This window comes from Pipistrellus hanaki (assembly GCF_964339955.1).
Source record: "Pipistrellus hanaki genome assembly, chromosome: 10".
Classification (NCBI taxonomy): Eukaryota; Metazoa; Chordata; class Mammalia; order Chiroptera; family Vespertilionidae; genus Pipistrellus; species Pipistrellus hanaki.
This window is the reverse complement of record NC_140512.1, coordinates 26,875,079-26,890,096: the sequence shown is the minus strand read 5'-3', so window position 1 is coordinate 26,890,096 and position 15,018 is coordinate 26,875,079. Positions and strand designations below refer to the sequence as shown.

The 15,018-nt window shown below is 36.6% G+C and overlaps 1 protein-coding gene across 1 annotated transcript in view; it reads right to left on the bottom strand.

The window, feature by feature from the left end:
* The window catches only part of CFAP69 (cilia and flagella associated protein 69), a 50,532-nt gene that overhangs the window by 11,325 nt on the left and 24,189 nt on the right, over positions 1–15,018 (bottom strand). The window contains exons 12-16 of the mRNA XM_084897396.1: positions 14,277–14,493; positions 12,858–13,022; positions 8,705–8,823; positions 6,574–6,692; positions 3,848–3,929 (exon numbers count right to left, since the gene is read on the bottom strand). Of these exons, the coding sequence (XP_084753522.1) occupies positions 3,848–3,929; positions 6,574–6,692; positions 8,705–8,823; positions 12,858–13,022; positions 14,277–14,493 (702 nt within the window). The remainder of the gene's footprint in view (positions 1–3,847; positions 3,930–6,573; positions 6,693–8,704; positions 8,824–12,857; positions 13,023–14,276; positions 14,494–15,018) is intronic.

Below are 15,018 nucleotides of genomic sequence, written 5' to 3'. Positions count from 1 at the left end.
TGTTTATTTTAGGAGGAGTCAGGTCAACGGTGCTGTATGTAAGTCACTGGAACAACAGGATCTTTCCAATTTACATGCTTTAACATATGTAAAGACTCATAACAGCTATAACCTCATTGTTACTAAGAGAAGTAGTGATGGTAAATGCAAGTGGTAGTCACATATGAAAATAATTTAAAATGAGGTGTAATTTTGTATTTTGAACATCAGCATCCATAAAAGTGTAAAGAATTTAAGGGAAATTATCAAGCGTATTTCCTTTGTTTTGTGAGAACTAGTTTGCAGCAAAGCAAAATGTAGGCAGAGAAAAGTGATCCACAGCAATGGCCTCCAAACAGTGATGGCTTCTGTGTGAAATATATTTTATTGATGAGCTCTTACAGCACACTGCTGATAGACTAGCAAAAGAAACATAACCTGTTGTTCCAATTATAGTAATCATTTCCTCTTTTATTACAGGAAGGATAATAACATTTACCTACTTTAGGGAGTTATTACCGTGAGTCACATGAGACTGCCTGTCACATAGTAAACTCTCAATAATATTTAACCACTATTGGCAATTATTATTACACACTGAATAAATATTTTAGCTGATTACATTAAGCAGAACTCTCAATACAATGAATTTTTTAAAATATATTTTATTGTTTTTACCCAAAGAGGAATTGAGAGGGAGAGAGAGTTAGAAAAGTCGATGAGAGAGAAACATCGACCAGCTGCCTCTTGCACACCCTCCACTGGGGATGTGCCCGCAACCAAGGTACATGCCCTTGACCGGAATTGAACCTGGGACCTTTCAGTCCGTAGGCTGACGTTCTACCACTGAGCCAAACTGGTCCCAGCAATACAATGAATTTTTTTATTTCCGTATTTTGTTTTTAGGAGAAGGGCTGAGGTTTATATAAAAACTTCATTAAAACGTTTGTAATTTAACTTGACTGGTTTAAACTACATTAAGTACTACAATACATTAAGCACAATCAAGTAATTATATTCACAATAATGGAAAACATGTGCATAGTTTCAGAAACATCTAACTAATGTTACAATAACACTGTGTGTACATATGAATATAAAGTGTATATACAAATACATGTGCACGTGTAATGCCTGCGTACACACATCACTCCTCCTCCTCTCAACAGTGCAGGAGGTAAGTACTGCTGTTATCTCTGTTTTGAGGAAGTTGATATCAGAGATGTTAAATGACTTATCCAAGTTACACAGCCAACAGGTATTGGCTTCCAGCCTATGCTCACAGTCACTGTACTATAGGACCTGTCCTACCGGCCTTTGTACCTTCCCATCAAAGAAACCCTAACGGCAAAGGAGAGTGAACACAAGTGGGAAATGTCTTTGAAGTCTTGCATATAATTGTAAATATTAATATAAAACTCAAGTATTTAATCTATGGACACATGTTTAATGTAACTCCTCACTTCCAAATCTTTAGGGAAAAACAAGATTCCAGGAAGATGAGCCAAATTAATTTTGGGAGGTTGAGAATCCCCTGACGCAGCACCATGTGCCTCTGAGCATACTCGAACTGTATTCAGAGCAATGTGGTAAGCAGTTTCAGACCGCATTAGTAGAGGTACACATATATTCTTCTTTTATATGTTCAACTTTCTGAACATCTGAAGGGTTTCTGGTTATGATTCAGTCCTGTTTATCAAGGTGGTCATTTTAATAATTATTATTTATTTTTGTTTGTAATGTTTTATAGCTAATGAATTTGCTCTCTTATCTCTAGGATCAACTAATTTTCTTTTATTATTTTATTATTTTTTTAACACTCATCCAAGGATATTTTTTTTCCATTGATTTTTAGAAAAAATGAAAGGGAGGGAGGATGGGTAGAGAAAGAGAGAGAAACATCAATGTGAGAGAGACACATCGATTGGTTGCCTCCTCCTCCCTCATCCACTGCAACACTCTCCCATCAGGACTGGAGAACCTGCAACCAAGGTATGCCCTTGACTGGGAATTTAGCCTATAACACTTCTATCTGCAGGCCGACACTCCAACAACGGAGCCAAACCAGGCAAGGCTAATTTTCTTTTATTTATTATTTTTCCTACTTGAGTTTTTAATATATATATATCTTATCTAATAAAGAGGAAATATGCAGATTGACCATCACATTGTAACAAGACGTTGAGCCCACAGCGGAGGCAGGAATCCCATAACACAAGATGGCTGTATCCACAGAGGAGGCTGAGTTCCAATAACAAGCCTTAATGAGCAATCAGCAGGGACCTGAGGCTGTGCCCCTCCTCCCCCCAACCCCCACTCCCCTGCCTGGTGGGGCTTGACAGGGGACCTCAGGCTGCACCCCCTGCCCCATCACCAGGCTGGGGGATCTCAGGCTGCCCCCCCCGCCCCCCCCCCCGCCACCTCAGGTCGTGCCCCCTGCTCCAGCACCAGGCTGGAGAAACTGAGGCTGCGCCCCTGACCTGGCAGGGCTTGAAGGGGTGGGGCCAGCTGAGTCTGGATCTAACCCAATGGGGGTGGGGCTGGCTGGATCTGGGTCTTGCTGATTTAAAGGCGCATGTGGGTGGGCGAGGACTTGACTCTGGTTCCCATGGTGTTCCCCAGACTCTGACAGGAGGAAGATTTTCATATATATTTTAATAATTTTCTTTCATCTCTGACACTTCTATTATAGAGAAAGGGCAAAGAGCAATATTAAAATATTTCCTCTAATTAATTCCCTTTTAAGTGCACAAATTTTGTGCATTGAGTCACTAGTATATGTGTGTGTGTGTGTGTGTACATATATGTGTACACACACACACACACATATTTAAAATTGATTTAAAAAAAGAAAATTGACTTGAGAGAGAGGAAGGGAGAGGGAGAGAGAGAAACATCAATGATGAGAAAGAATCATCCATTTGATTTGCCTCCTGCATGCCCGCTACTGAGGATCCAGCCCATAACCTTGGCATGTGCCATAACTGGGAAATGAACAATGACCTCTTAGTTCATGGGTCAACATTCAACCACTGAGCCACATCAGCTGGGCAAAAAATATTTTTCAATTACAATTTACATTGAACTTTTTCTTTTAGAGAGATGAAAGACACAAATACTGTTAGTCTCTTTGCTAAATCAAAATAGTTTGTTATTCTGTTAATAAAATCAGGCATTGGCAATCAACAGTGAGATAGCTAAAACTCTGTGAGGATATCTCACAAAGTTTTATTTAAACAAAAATTATACTTTTCTCAAACCCCCCACATCATCTTGACTGTGAACTCATAACTGAGGCCAGTGGGGAGTTACTTTGACGATAAATGAGGGTCCTTGTCATTCTTCATAGCCGTTAAGTGGCAACCTCTTTCCTGGAAGGTTGCTCACTCCTGCTCATTCTGTAAAATGCTCCAGGCCACACTAGCTTCTTCACATTTCCTATGCACTATACACAGTTCTTTAAAAATGCTGATCTTCGTTCCTTTCTCTAATTGGCCCTTAACTTTTATTACTAAGAGATGAAGCTAAAAGTTATTAAACAATTACAGGTCTTGATAGTCTAGCACTTCATATACTGTTTCTTTAAAGATTGCTGGGGGAAACAGCACATAAAACAAATTCTATGTTTTCGTGGGTTTGGGAACACTGTCCTAAATAAACTGATTTCTTCACTGGAGTGATTTTCAGAGCCATTAATATGCAAATGAATATTATAAATCCCCCAAAGGGATTTTGCTTAAAACAAACGCTTAAATATTTTTGGGGAACATTTAATTACAAAACAATGTTTTGTGGTACTCAGTTTGGGAAGGGTTAATAAAGACTTTTTTGTTTTGTTTTGTTTTACAACTGTTATAATCATACTTACTGCCAATAAATCCAAAAGGAGAAAAATGCCTTCCTTTTCAAGAAAGTAATCCTCTAAGGAATAACAAGCCAAGATGCAGCACCTGAAATAAAAAAGGAAGTTATTCACTAAACAAGGATTTATTGTTAAACTCAATTTGTCAATTTATTGCTGTAAAATCTTTTTCAAATTACTTTTCTTCATTTCATAAAATCAAGTAATATTTTTACTTGAAAATTTAACTTTGAAGAGACTTTGCCAGTGTAGTTTAATTTCAACTATTTTAAAACCAAGATCAATTAATTATTTTTCATAACTACCTATTGGCTTTTCTGTAGATGCAATATGCTCCTTTGCTTTCATGGATATTTTTTATTCTTAGAGGTCTCCTCTGGTTTCTCTAGCAACTTTTTCTTTAAAACTTATCCATCTATTATCTCTTTCACAGTGTTGATATGTCTTATCTAATTTTTTAAAAAAAATAAATATATTTTTCTTGATTTCAGAGAAGAAGGGAGAGGGAGAGAGAGATGGAAGCATCAATGATGAGAGAGAATCATTGATTGGCTGTCTCCTGTGTACTCCCTACTGGGGATCTAGCCCACAACCCCAGGCACATGCCCTGACCAGGAATCAAACATTGAACTGCTTGGTGCTCAACCACTGAGCCACACTGACCAGGATCTTTCTTCTTTTTAATGCGGGCATGTATCATTGTAAACTTCCTCTTAGTATTTCTTTTGCTTTACTACATAAGTTTTGGTATGTTGTGTTTTCATTTTAGTTTGTCTTGAGAAGTTTTCTAATTTCCTCTTTGTTTTTGTCTTTGATCCAATGGTTATTTCAGGAGTTTGATGTTCAATTTAAATTCATTTATGAGTTTTCCTCATTTCCTTTTGTTACTGATTTCTAGTTTTATTTCATTGTGAGCAAAAAATATATTTGGAATTATTTCTGTCTTCTTAAATTTATTAAGATTTGTTTTTGTGACCTGGCATGTGATCTATTCTAGAGAATATTGAATGTATGCTTATTAAAAAAACTCTGGCCCTAACCAGTTTGGCTCAGTGGGAGCGCATAGGGCCTGCGGACTGAAGGGTCCCAGGTTCTATTCCAGTCAAGGGCATGTACCTTGGTTGCAGGCACACCCCCAGTAGGGGGTGCGCAGGAGGCATCTGATTGATGTTTCTCTCTCACTGATGTTTCTAACACTCTATCCCTCTCTCTTCTCTGTAAAGAAAAAAAAAATTAAAAATCAATAAAATACATTAAAAAAAATACCAAAAGACAAAAAACTCTGTCTTAACTCTTAATAATTCACTTTTGACCATCAAATATGTGGGCTCCCCCTCCCCCAATACCAATTGGGTGTCCTACAATTCAATTTAATTCTGACACTATCTACCTGGAATTAGAATCAGTACTCACAGGTACCGGGTCCAGTCCCACAAGACTATACTGCCTCTGGCCCCACCTTGGATGCCAGTCCAGGTTGCTTCTGACCAACCAGCTGTATATTAGATGCGCCACCCTCCATGGGATGGAAATCTGTTAAAGAGGCTCACAGAACTAAGGAAAATGATGTACTCACTAGATTACTGTTTTGTTATAAAAGGGATGGAAGAGATGCAGCAGGCAAGGGAGGGAGAATCTCCATGTCCTCTTCTCAGAACCTCCATGTGTTCACAAGCTGCAAGCTCTTTCAGCCTCATAGCTTAGGGTTTGATGTAGCTTCATCATGGAGGCACAACTGGTTAAATCACTGGCCGTTAGCTACTAAACTCAATCCCCAGCCTTTCTCTCCTCCCTGGAGGTTGAGGGTGGGGGTGATATTTCCAACTCTCTAATCAATTATATGATTGGTTCCCCTGGAAACCAGCCCCCCATTCTGTTTCTATATAGGGGGCTTCCAAAAATCATCTTATTAATATGAACTCAGCTGTGGTTGAAAGGGACTTGTTATGAATAACAAAATGTTTATTACTCTGGAGATTTTAGAGAAACTGAGAATAAAAGATCAAATATTACAACAACAACAGATGCTTCCATTACTCTTATTGACTAAAAAATTACAGGTGCTTCAGGAACTCAGTACTAGGAATTGACCAAATCTATATTTCTTATTATAAATCACAATATCACAGCAGCACTTGAAAAGAATATGTATTCTGCTGCTATTGGATGGAATGTTCTGCATAAATCTTAGGTTCATTTGATCTATAGTTATCAGTTTTGTTTTTATAATGTGTTGCAATGTGTCTTTCATGAATACCACCCAAATATAACTAAATAGATATAGTAAGTGTTAATGATATATAAAACTCAAGTGATTTCCTCCAGGACAGTCTTGTAAATTACTAGTAATATTAAGGAAAGCAGTATTTTTTACTCTTAGAAATGCTACAAAGTTTGGGAAACAATATTGGTTAGGAAATGCATAGTCAATTGGTTTTTAACTCCTTTAAGAAAAGATGAATGAGGAATTCAACAGTCTTCAAATGTAAGAATGATACTAATAGATGTTAGTGTTTTCCCAGACCAGGCTAAAATGGAATGGGTTCAAATCACAAAAAAAAGAATTTAAGTTTAGATACGAGAATTGAGTGACAGACAAGATTACCTTCCAAAGGACACTGGTAAGTGTGTTTTTGGGACTATTAAAAAGAAAAAGGCATTGAGAGAGTTAACTTTCTGGTGTGATTTTGAGGAAAGAAAATTCCATCTAACTTGAGTTCAGTAATACTCACCAAATGCTGTCCAATGTACTAAAAAGAAGTACAGTGTAGCCTAATCCACTCTGAAACTTCTTCGGGTCTGTTTTCATTACATGAAGAACTATGTCCACTCCTTCAGTTCCAAAAATTTCCTAAGAGATTTATTTAAAATTATTTATTGAAATAAATAAGTAATCCCCTTCTTTCCTATTTCATCCTGTCTCCTAAAACTTTTTCTATCAGATAAATACAACATTGTTAGGAAAATACTACTTTTTTTTTTTTTCTGAATGTGTACTTACATGTTCTCAGGAATTTAGGACAAACTATTATAAACCTAATCATTTTAAGAATGGGCATCAATCAATAGTCCAGCTTAATGTTCCTTTATACTTTGTTTTTTTCACTTTCTCTCTCTTTGAAAAAAATAAACCATAATGCCTGTCCCATGATTTTCTTCCACAATATAATTGATATAGTCAATCATCATATCAGATGAATACTAAATAACAACAAGTAATTTAAGAGTCTAAAATTCGATCATGGAAAATTTTCTAACACTCCAAAAAGAGAAACAAATATATAAACATCAGTTAAAACATTAATAATCTATATCACATTATCAGTTAATATTTATCCCCTTCCAATTACCTTCCTCATTGCCTTGTTGTTCAGTTCTAGTTCCCAATAAGCAAGACTGAGTATTTTTCCAGAAATATAGTAACAGAGTGGCAATATAAGGAGAAGTTGCATCAAAGCTTGGAGCTAAGGATGTATTTGCTGTTCCTGTTCTCTCTCTCTAAAATCCCTCTATTGAAACTTCCATACACTTTTTATTTTTATATTTTTATTGATTTCAGAGATTAGAAGGGAGATGGAGAGAGAGATAGAAAGATCAATTATGAGAGATAATCATTTTTTTGGCTGCCTCCTGCACACTTCCTACTGAGGACTGAGCCTTCAACATGGGCATGTGCCCTGACCGGGAATCAAACTTATGACTGCCTGATTCATAGGTCAATGCTCAACCACTGAACCATGCCAGCCAGTCTATACATTTTTTATTTTCATCTTTCCAATTCAGTCTCTTGTTTTTTAAGTTTTCAATTTGTGAGACTCAGAGTTTGCTATGAAGTTAAAAAAAATCAAAGGGAATCAGCTCTTTTCCAAACTTTTAGTTTTATATTTGAACCTGATTCAAACCCAAAACAGCATTTATATTGGTACAACTTACTTAGAAAAACTGTTTACCATTTCTTAAAAACATACACTTACTTTATGATCCATCAACTGCACTATTATATATTTACCAAAGAGTCATGAAAACATTATGTCCACAAAAGACAAGTACAATAATGTACATTAATGCTTCATATATAATAATCTCAAATGAAAACAACCAAAGTGTTTGTTAATAGGGGAATAGAGAAGCAAATTTTTGGTATATTTGTATAATCAAATATTATTCAGCAATATAATTAGCAATACTGATCATGCAACAACATGGATCTAATTCAGAAATATGATGGCTGGATGATAGGAACCAGATATAAAAAGACTAAATACTATGATTCCATCATTATAAAATTAAAGAATAGGCAAAACTAAGAGGATAGAAATCAGAATAGTGGTTTCCTGGAAGCAAGTGGGAGTATGATTACTAAGGAACATGAATGAATTTTATAGGGAGGTAACAATATTCTACATTTTAACGGGGATTTTTGGTTAAATGAATGTATACATTTCTCAAAATCTACTGAACCATATACTTAAGACCTATACACTTTACTGTATATAATTGTACTATAATTATAAAAAATATTAAATTAAATCTCGATAAGATTAAAGAACACCAACATTTATGGGCACTTAATAAGAAAAAGCTCATAGCGTTAGGTCAGTGGTCGGCAAACTCATTAGTCAACAGAGCCAAATATCAACAGTATAACGATTGAAATTTCTTTTGAGAGCCGAAAACTGACTTCTGCTCATGGGCTATGAAGTCTCAGTCACACTGTATGTGCGCGTCCGCATGTGGTATTTTGTGGAAGAGGTAACTCAAGGGGTAAAAGAGCTGCATGTGGCTCGCGAGCCCAAGTTAGCTGACCACTGAGTTAGGTGATTGGAAGATCTAAACAAAACTTTTATTCACAGGCATACATACCTTCCTGGAAATATTATTTTCACAAAGAGAAGATAAAATAAGTAATATGTCAGATTGAATTTCCAAAAGAATGGCCTCTTCCTTGTCATTAATCTTGTTTACTGTATATTTAAATATCCCTGATATAAGAAAATTAAAGAATGCAAAGTTAATGGACAGTATATTTTTATTTTAATCAATTATTGCTTTGAAATCCTTTCTTATAAAAATCTCAGCTAGAGAAATCATTTTAAAAGGGGCTATTTTCATTTCATAGTTGTCTAAAAGATGTAGACAGGTGATAGTGATTCATTAATCTCTCAATAAATCAGTAGCCCCATCTATATAGAATTTCTAGTATAGAATTAATGGAGTGTCATTAAGACACCCTAACAACCTAATATTTTTTTTAAAATATATTTTATTGATTTTGTACAGAGAGGAAGGGAGAGAGATAGAGAGCTAGAAACATTGATGAGAGTCATCGATCAGCTGCCTCTTACACACCCCCTACTGGGGATATGCCCGCAACCAAGGTACATGCCCTTGACTGGAATCGAACCCGGGACCCTTCAGTCCCCAAGCCGACGCTCTATCCATTGGGCCAAACCGGTCCCAGCGACATCCTAATATTTTGCTCAGTAAACAAAACCACTTAAAAATATGCAGTTTCGTGAGGTAGAATTGAGTACCTATGCAAATATATTCCCAAAATGCCTGATAATTGCTTGCCTTATCCCTTCTTTTCATGGCTAATAAGGCCAATTTTAAGCAAAGGTGGAAGACCTCCATAAGTATTTTTGTTTTTGTTACTTCTTTCTGCATCCTCTCCTTATGTCTATGTGAAGGAGTCTTCAACAACTTTAGGTAGCAGTATTCTCATGTCCTTTAAAATCTCTCCCTTGCTTCTAATAAAAATTTAAAAAGACTTGAAAATAGCCACTTACTCTGATGCAATGATATTCACAATAAAATTTTGCCTCAAAAAATTTTTTTTCTTAAAGCTCTGAGAGAGAAACAAAAGTCATTTTTTCCTCTTTAAAGGGGTTACTGGCATTAGCGGACGGTGTGGAGCCATGTTTGAAAGTAGAACCATGGAAATCACAGCCTATCTCCACAATTGGCTCTGAATGAAGGATTCTTGGTCCTGTGAGGATGCATTGCTGGTGAGGAGTCATCCCATAGGGAGACTAGGGAGCGTGCTGGAGGCCCAGTGCTGGAGGCAGGCCATGGACAGAGCGGCCTATATGCCTTTATCGGCAGCACCTTCTAGAAATCCATGCCTGCTGCCCATAGGTCTGCTTTTCCTTTCTAGGTTATCTCATTCTCCTTCCTACCCGGGTGCAGGCATGTCACTTTCCCTCTTGTCTGAACCACATGTTATATTAACACTGAATTACTTTGTTCACATTTCAGTATCCTTTAACTCCCTGCCTTTTACCCTCTGTTTGTTCTATTCTAAATCATCTGATGTATTTCTTGCAGATTCCTCTTCCTAAAACAGCATTATGCAAATAACTTCCCTAGTGGCTTCTCATGCCTAAAGAGGATGGAGTTCAAACTCTACTATCTCCTATTCAAAACTCTTTCTAGCCTGGCCCCTGACTAGACAATTAAACTTGCCTTCTTAAAACTCCGACTCTACTTAAGCTACTTCTGAACACACCATCATGCACATTTGAACACCATGTCTCTGCTCAAATTTTTTACTTTCTTGAAACTAGCCTTATACCCCAATTCAATACAGGTTCCTATTAAGATAGCCCAGCCCTCAGAAGAGGTGAAGGGATTAAGAAGTACAAAATGTGGTGAGGGCCTAGGGTGGGCTGGGGGCAAACTATTGTAGAAGAGGTCAATGAGGAAAAGGGGGGGGGGGCATATGTAACACTTTCAACAATAACGATTTTTTAAAAAGGAAGAACAAATTGGCTGTTACAAAATAGCTATGGGGATGTCAAGTACAGCATAGGGGACATAGTCAATAATGCCGTGATAACTGTGTATGGGGACAGGTGGGTACTGGAAATATCAGGGGAACACTTTGTGAAGTGTGATTGTTGAACCGCTATGCTGTACACCTGAAGCCAATACAGATTGAAAGGGCAACTAATGGATTGGGAGAAAATATTTTTTTAAAGTATATTTTATTAATTTTACAGAGAGGAAGGGAGAGAGATAAGAGAGCCAGAAACATCGATGAGAGAACATCTATCTATCAGTCGCCTCCTGCAAACCCCCCCCCCACCTCCACTGAGGATGTACCTGCAACCAAGGTACACGCCTTTGACCAGAATCGAACCTGGGACCCTTCAGTCCGCAGGCCGATGCTCTATCCACTGAGCCAAACTGTCCTCGGCTGGGAGAAAATATTTTTAAATTATATATCTGACTCAGGATTAATATCCATAAAACTCCTAAAACTCAACAACAAAATAAGCAACTGATTTTAAAATTGGCAAAGAACTAACTAGACATTTCTCCAAAGAAGATATACAAATGGTAACATCTCATGAAAAGATGCTCAATATCAGTAATCATTAGGGAAACGCAAATCAAAACCACAAGGAGGTACTCCCTCACACCCATTAGGATGGCAGCTGTGAAACAAGCATCGGAAAGGATGTAGAAAAACCGGAAAACCTGTGCACTGCTGGTGGGAATGTATAATGGTGCAGCCACGATAGAAAATAGCATTGCAATTCTTTTAAAAAATTAAAAATATAATTTCCATACGATCCAGTAATTCTACTTCTGGGTATAAATCCAAAATAATTGAAATCAGGGTTTCAGAGAAATATTTGTATACCCATGTTCATAGCAGCATTATTCACAACAGCCAAAAGGCGGAAGAAACCCAAGTCTCCATTGAAGGATGGGTGGATAAATGAAATACACTACATACATACAATGCAATATTATTCATCCTTTAAAAGGGAGCATTTTCTGAGTGTGCCAGTGATGCCAGATGAGGAAAACTCAGCTGGCCTTGCTGGCTTTGAGGAGGATGGAGGAAGGGGACTATGAGCCAAGGAATCAGGTGGCCTCTGAAAGCTGGAGGAGGCAAGGGATTCTCCTCCAGTGCCTCCAGACAGAAACTAGCCCTGCCAACACCTTGATTTTAGCCTGGTAAGATGTGAGTTAGACGTCTGGACGATAGAATTTTAAGATAATAAATCTCTGTTGTTATAATTTTTTTTAATAAAATAAATGGGAGGAAATTCTGACACATGGTACAATATGGCTGAAGCTTAAGGTCATTATGCTAATTGAAACAAGTCAGTCAGAAAAAGACAAATACTATATATTTTACTAATATGATGAAAGACCTACAGCAGTCAAATACAAAGACACAGGGTAGAGTGGTATATGCCAGGGGCTGGGGGGAGACTAGCAAATTATTACTTAATGGGCACAGAGTTTCAGTTTTACAAGATCAAGAGAGTTCTGGAGATTGGTTGCAAAACAGTATGAATGTACTTAACACTAGTGAACTGCACACTTAAAAATGATGAAGATGTTAAATTTAACATTATATGTATTTTACAATTTAAACATTTTAAATAAAAAATAAGAATAGTAAAGATTAAAAAATTGAGAGAAAAAGAATTATTCCTAAAACTTGTTTATATAATCCCCTGAGCGGTCCCAGATTGGAGAAGGTGCAGACCAGGCTGAGGGACACTGCTCCTCCCCACCCCCCACCCCTGCACGAATTTCATGCACTGGGCCTCTAGTACCCTGATATTTCATATCAGAAAAGAATCTCCAATGTACAATACATTTCTGCATGTATCAGTGTTCTGGTATATCAGATGCACTAGAAAATGTAATGTTATCACCTCTTTTAAAATGACTTCAAAAGACTTGGCCAAAAAATGATAATCTAATTGTCAGAAGAATGAAATATAACAGTGGCCCATTTCAAAAATAAAGGTAGCCCTACATGAAATGGTATTTGAACTGAGAAAACAAATGTTTAAAGCATGAGTAATCATGATGTTTCAGTAAAAGAAACTGATTTATAGCAACAATATGAAACAAAAAAAAAAATCAAGAAAACATTCAGGAGTTTCTCAGCTAAAAAAGCAAAATAAAGTTGCAGGAAAACATTTTAAACAAAACTGCTAATTTGTAAATATCCTATTTCCATCAGTAACAAGCAAGTCCTGTTTACCTATGAGTTGCTGAATTGTCCCCTTTTCGCAAAGATCCTGATTCACAGTCTCATCCTCAAGATGGATCATGGCTCTCAGGAGTCTTAAAGAGTAACGCAAGTGGGCAAACTTGTTGCCGCGGCCGCCTGTGCCGTGAAAACTGTTACCGTGGCTGAAGAAGCATTCTGTGGAGAAATACTAATGAGTCACTTTGCATCAAGAAATTTAAAACACGAAACTTCAAATAAACCAAACAACGTATCAGACATCCATCTATAAGTTTACAAATTCTGTTTTTTACAGAAATAAATATGCCTTCCCTCTCCTCCTCCTATTCCCAGAATAGGAATCTGTATCTCTTGTAACTAGCTTCTATTACTCAACATTGTTTTAGAAATTATTCAAAGTGTCAAAAGTGGATCTAGATTATTCATTTTAATTGCTTTTAGCATTCATTTTATAAATAAATCAGTTTTTCCAATTTCCGAGTACAAATTGCTAAAATGAATATTCTTACTCCCACTGAGAAGAGTTTTGTCATGTAGAGTATGCCTCCAATGAATTTTACTGAAGCTTCCAAATTGTTCCCCAAAGTGGTTATGCAGATATAATGTATAAGACTAATAGATTCTTCCCAATTTGTTAAATGTGAAGTGGGAATTCATTATTATATTAATTTGCATTTCTCTGATTACCAATGGAGTTAAGTGTCTAATAATGTTTTGTTCTTGAAAATTTGACATTTTCTCTGTCACCTGGCAGTCTCTATTCTTTATTTTTCCACGGAGTTCTTTTATTTTTGATATGTAGGAGTTCTTTATGAACCTAGACTCTAACCCTTTATTAGTCACAGGGGTAGTAAACGTCTTCTCTCGTTTGTAGACTGCTCCCCTGATTTGTCATTTTATGTGTCAGTCTTCTCCTGTATAGTTTAAACACTCTTCTGGTTTTCCAGAGCTTTTCTACTCTGTTATCATAAAAATATTTTCCCATGCTTTCTCCTAAGATTTTTACAGTTTAACTTCTCATATTTAGGGCTTTAATTCATTTTGTAATTGATTTTTTTTTAACATGGTGATAGGATCTAACTTTTATTTTTCCCCACGGAGGGCTAACTGCCCTAGCACCATCCTTCCCTCTATGATTGGCAGTGTCATCTCTGATAAAACCAACCTCCCGTATATTCCATTCCATTGATCTATTCCTGGTCTAGTACCACACAATTTTAATTACTATAGCTTTATGGTAGGTCTTGATAAATGGCAAGGCAAGTCCTCTTTTCTTCTTTATAACACGCATTCTTCAAAAGGTTGGAGTGGGAGTTGAGCATACAACTGACGTACATAATCGAAGCCAGGACCCTTCAGTGGGAGGGCTGATGTTCTATCCATTGAGCCAAACCAGCGAGGGCTTGACAGGAATGGTTATGGGCCACTCACCTTCACTTTCACACCATTCTAGAAAAGCCAGGATCCGAGCATTTCCCTGGCACAACATATACTCTTCTATTAATAAAGGAGCCACTGTTGACAAAGTGGCAAGAGCATGCAGTTGTAATTCTTCATACTGTGCTGCAGACCACTCAATTATTTTGTGCTTCTCGGGCTTTTTTACATAGGTAAACAAAGCCAAAACAACTTTGCCATCAACTAATAGCTATGAAAAAGGCAAAAAGTACTTTGTTAGAAATTTAATTAAAACCATTTTATTTATTTAATCTAAGAAAGTTAAATAAAAGATTTCCTCTTTGGTGATTTATTGATAATCATTTCAAAACATTTCCTTCCTAAAGATCTCAACCTATGGTAATTACCCCAAACATAAAAATAAAAAAACCCAAACCACACTCAACAATACACAGTTGGCTCTGATCTCCAACTCAATTCCCACTCCAACCAATCGATGTTTGTCTCTCTTGCTGTCTTTTCACCTCCCTTCCACTCTTTACATCTATCATTTTAATAGTTATTTAATATTCCACTATAATAAACCATATTTTGTTGAATATTTTCTATCTGGCACTTAAGAAAATACATTTAAGTTATATATATATACACACACACATATATATATTTGATATAATAAAGTTGTAACCAAAAATATATTTTTTCTTTTCTGAGCATTTTTAAATATATATATTCCTCAAAGTGGCATGACCAAGAACATTCTGAGCTCTTTTAA